At 36.3% G+C, this 3,365-nt stretch overlaps 1 protein-coding gene across 1 annotated transcript; it reads right to left on the bottom strand.

The window, feature by feature from the left end:
• Nucleotides 1–467: 467 nt before the first annotated feature.
• Nucleotides 468–2,773, bottom strand: LOC113032457 (secretory phospholipase A2 receptor-like). Its single transcript, XM_026185388.1, has 5 exons — nucleotides 2,516–2,773; nucleotides 1,986–2,342; nucleotides 1,540–1,893; nucleotides 1,327–1,421; nucleotides 468–765 (listed from the first exon to the last, which is right to left on the bottom strand). Exons 1-5 carry the CDS (start codon nucleotides 2,559–2,561, stop codon nucleotides 682–684), a joined length of 936 nt encoding a protein of 311 aa, XP_026041173.1. The 5' UTR covers nucleotides 2,562–2,773; the 3' UTR covers nucleotides 468–681.
• Nucleotides 2,774–3,365: the final 592 nt, after the last annotated feature.

Below are 3,365 nucleotides of genomic sequence, written 5' to 3'. Positions count from 1 at the left end.
ATGCTGTCTGTGTTGAGCGCTCAGTGGATCTGCGCTCGACAGTGCAGCCTAGGCGTAGTCGAACGCAGATTCACTGAGTTAGCACATGATTGTCCTTATGGGGACCTGATATGTTTAATATGCTGCTGAGAATATAGCCCAGAAGAAGCGTATAGTATAGCTTTTATTTTGGAAAGAGCCATTTCTCTGTAATAAACTCTCTTTTCCAAAGATGAGTGATTTGTCGATCAGATAGATAAATTTTTTTATTACTTTGTTGTTTCAGCAACATAAAATTGAAATCTTGTACTTTTGAGTTAAAATATATATTTATAATTTTAATAAATGACAAATTAAAAAGGCATGAACATTTTTTTGTATCGAAAAAATATCGAACCGTGAATTTTGTGAATCGTTGCACCCCTAATAAATAAATAAATATATATATGTATATATATATAAAAATCCAGAAATGTTTTGCTGTTCAGACAGTGTCAAACAGATCTAATTTTGGTGCTTGTAAGATAGTTGCCTATATTTATTAAACCTGGAAAAAGTGTCAGTTTGGATTATTTGTTTTATACTCGTAGGTTATGCTTCTACACTGTGCTGTTGGATTTAGCATACTGTTATATGTTTGGCAAAATCATCAAATCAAACCAATCAATAAATAAGAAAACTGGTGTTAAGCGCTCAGCCACTTTAGGGAATCTCTTTAATGAAAACCTTTCCACTGGATTGCTTTCTCCACTTCAGATTTATGTTAGCTCCAGTTGAAGCCATCAGCTAGAAAACAGAAAAAAAACAAGACCTGTTTATAGGATCATTTAGATCTGACATCTTACACAAAATGTTCTAACAGAACAACAAAAAGCACATAATGTGATCTTCAGATCTTGTAGATACATCACATGTCCAAATTTTCTGTGATCAACTATTTAACTTGCCACGTTACCAAACAACAACAACAACAGCAAGTAAATTATCATTAAAGGAGTGCTATGGTAAATGGACTGGTTCTTACATAGCACTTTTCTACTCTATCTGAGCACTCAAAGCGCTTTATTCAACTAATTCATTCACCCAATCACGTTTTGTTAAGTGCTTAGTATCTAACATTCATACTCAGATGGATGCATTGGAGAACAACATAGGGTTAGTCTCTTGCCCAAGGATATTTGGCATACAGACTGGAGGAGCCTGCATTGAACCCAGCTACTACCTTGCAGGTAGGACTGGACAACATGTTTTGGCCTGGTTTAAGTAGGTCATTAATACTGTATTTTCTTATTCTCTGAGCAGAATGTAGGAGGCAAAACACTTAGAGCAAAGATCTGCAAGACTTACTTGCTTCAAGATGTTCTCTTGTATGGTAGGGTTATTTAGATCCAGCCCAGAGTCTTGCAGGCTGATTCTCAATTTAATCACTTTGACTGTGGTTTCTATTATAAGTGGAAAGGAACATATAAGCAGAAAATTGTTCATTCATCATTTCTGTGTGTTTAGTTCAGATATTTACACAGTAAAAACAACAAGAGATGCTGTAAATTAAGTACCTACCTTTGACCTTACAGACACATAAGAATGGGTATTTGTTAGAACATGGCAGTTGCCCCCATTTACCAGATTCATTCTTCATCAAAGCACCACAGTGCTCAGTTTCTTCAGTCCAAATTTTCTGCTCTACTGGCCAGTATCTCAGTGAGGAGTTACTCTGGTCAGACCACTCCCAGGGGTCTTTGAAGAGTCCAATCCAAACATCCATACCATTAGCTAGACTCTGAATTATCTGATTCTCTGCATCATTCCTCACACTGGTCAGGTCTGTGTGGTTGGTTCTGCAGTAGTTTTGAGCCTCACTCCAACCCATTGTTGCTGAACTGAGAATATACTGCTCAGCACCTTTTTTCTTTCCTGATAAAAAGAAAGGAAAATTAAAGAAAAGCAAACAAACTTAATATACTTAATTTGTATATTGGTATATTGTAGCTGTGGTACTCTCTTACCGTCAAAGCATAAAAAATTTTTGGCGTAATGACAAGGGTCTGAAGACAAACTCCTATTTTCATATGTACCACAGTTGTAATTTGTGTTGGAGCCCCAAGGCAAATAATTGTAGAAATCGTTACTTGGCATAGACCAGTGCCATCTCTGAGTCTTGCCTTTCCAAAGCCCAAACCACACAGCATCATTGTATTTGTTCTCAAGAAAATTAACAATTGTTTCTATCTGTTTCATGTTGTCAAAGGTGAGCAGGTCAATGCATTTCTCTCTGCAGTAGCTTTGTGCCTCATACCATGTTTTTGGACTATAGAATAAGACGTTTTGGATCTGGTAGGGATACAAAGGTAGAAAACACATCCCTGTGGAAGAAAGGTCATAATTTTACGCCAGCATAACACATTGCTACTTAATTCTGAAATTAAGACAACAACTAATAGTAAATTTTATCATTTGAGAAGGTGACAGGGATTTGCTGTGGGAGATACTACCCGAGGAGAAACAGGGCTTTCAGAAATACTGGGAGTTCACTGACCTGCAAGTAGAATTAGGTGTGTTTCCAAGACTGTAAAGACATTCATAAGAATAATGTAAGAACATTTATTTCCTCATATTTTAAATAATCAAGATCCTTTAAAGCAGAACCTTTACGTACTGCCTTAAATAATATCCAAGCTTTCCTAGGGGTACACCCTGGAAAGGGTTGCCAGTCAACTATCTATCTCTCAAAAAGTAATGTAAACATGACATGAAAGAAGATAATGAAAGAATCTTACCTAATGTTAACTGCTTCATGATCTGTCCCAAAATTACATTTACGAGCAAATGTGTCCTAAATTTCTGCAGTTTGCACTGCAGTTGTTACTATGCTAGAACTGATTCAGTCTTTGGACCTAAATGTGATACTGACAAGGGTTTATCAGAAAGAGGTGGGTTGACACATTTACCTGTATGCGCAAATAATTCTTCCTCAGTATGCAAAGCCTGTGGAAATCTGGACTAAGTAATGCAAATTATTCTTCTCCATTTAAAGGAAAAGTCAAAGTCAAGGCTTTAACCTGACCCTTAATATTGCCAGATATAATGGTAGTACCAATCCACAAATACCCTCTGGACACATACCTGCATGCATTGTACTTCCAAATATGGCACCATACAGAGGGAAAATAAGTTTTCCAACAGTATAAGATTTATGGCCAACATGAACAACAAAGAAATAAGCAAACGAAATAAATTTCCTTACTTTTTGTGCTAAGTTTATATGCTTTAGGCATTAACCTGTCATGGTCCTGGGTGTGTTTTGTGTTTTATTTATATTTCTTGATTATTGTTATTCGTGGTTTTAGTTCTTTTCGGGTTATTTCGTTGTAGTAGTTTCTAGTTTC

Source organism: Astatotilapia calliptera, chromosome 11, assembly GCF_900246225.1.
Source record: "Astatotilapia calliptera chromosome 11, fAstCal1.2, whole genome shotgun sequence".
Lineage (NCBI taxonomy): Eukaryota > Metazoa > Chordata > Actinopteri > Cichliformes > Cichlidae > Astatotilapia > Astatotilapia calliptera.
Note: the sequence above shows the minus strand (reverse complement) of the source record. Positions and strands in the feature narration are given on the sequence as shown.

What these genes read in the sequence shown, in the direction of transcription:
- LOC113032457 (XM_026185388.1), bottom strand. Translation starts at nt 2,561, where the DNA reads ATGAATGTCTTTACAGTCTTGGAAACACACCTAATTCTACTTGCAG. An exon ending in ACACCTAATTCTACTTGCAG is followed by an intron (nt 2,343 to 2,515) that starts GTCAGTGAACTC and finishes TTTCTTCCACAG; the next exon opens with GGATGTGTTTTCTACCTTTG. An exon ending in AAATTTTTTATGCTTTGACG is followed by an intron (nt 1,894 to 1,985) that starts GTAAGAGAGTAC and finishes TCTTTTTATCAG; the next exon opens with GAAAGAAAAAAGGTGCTGAG.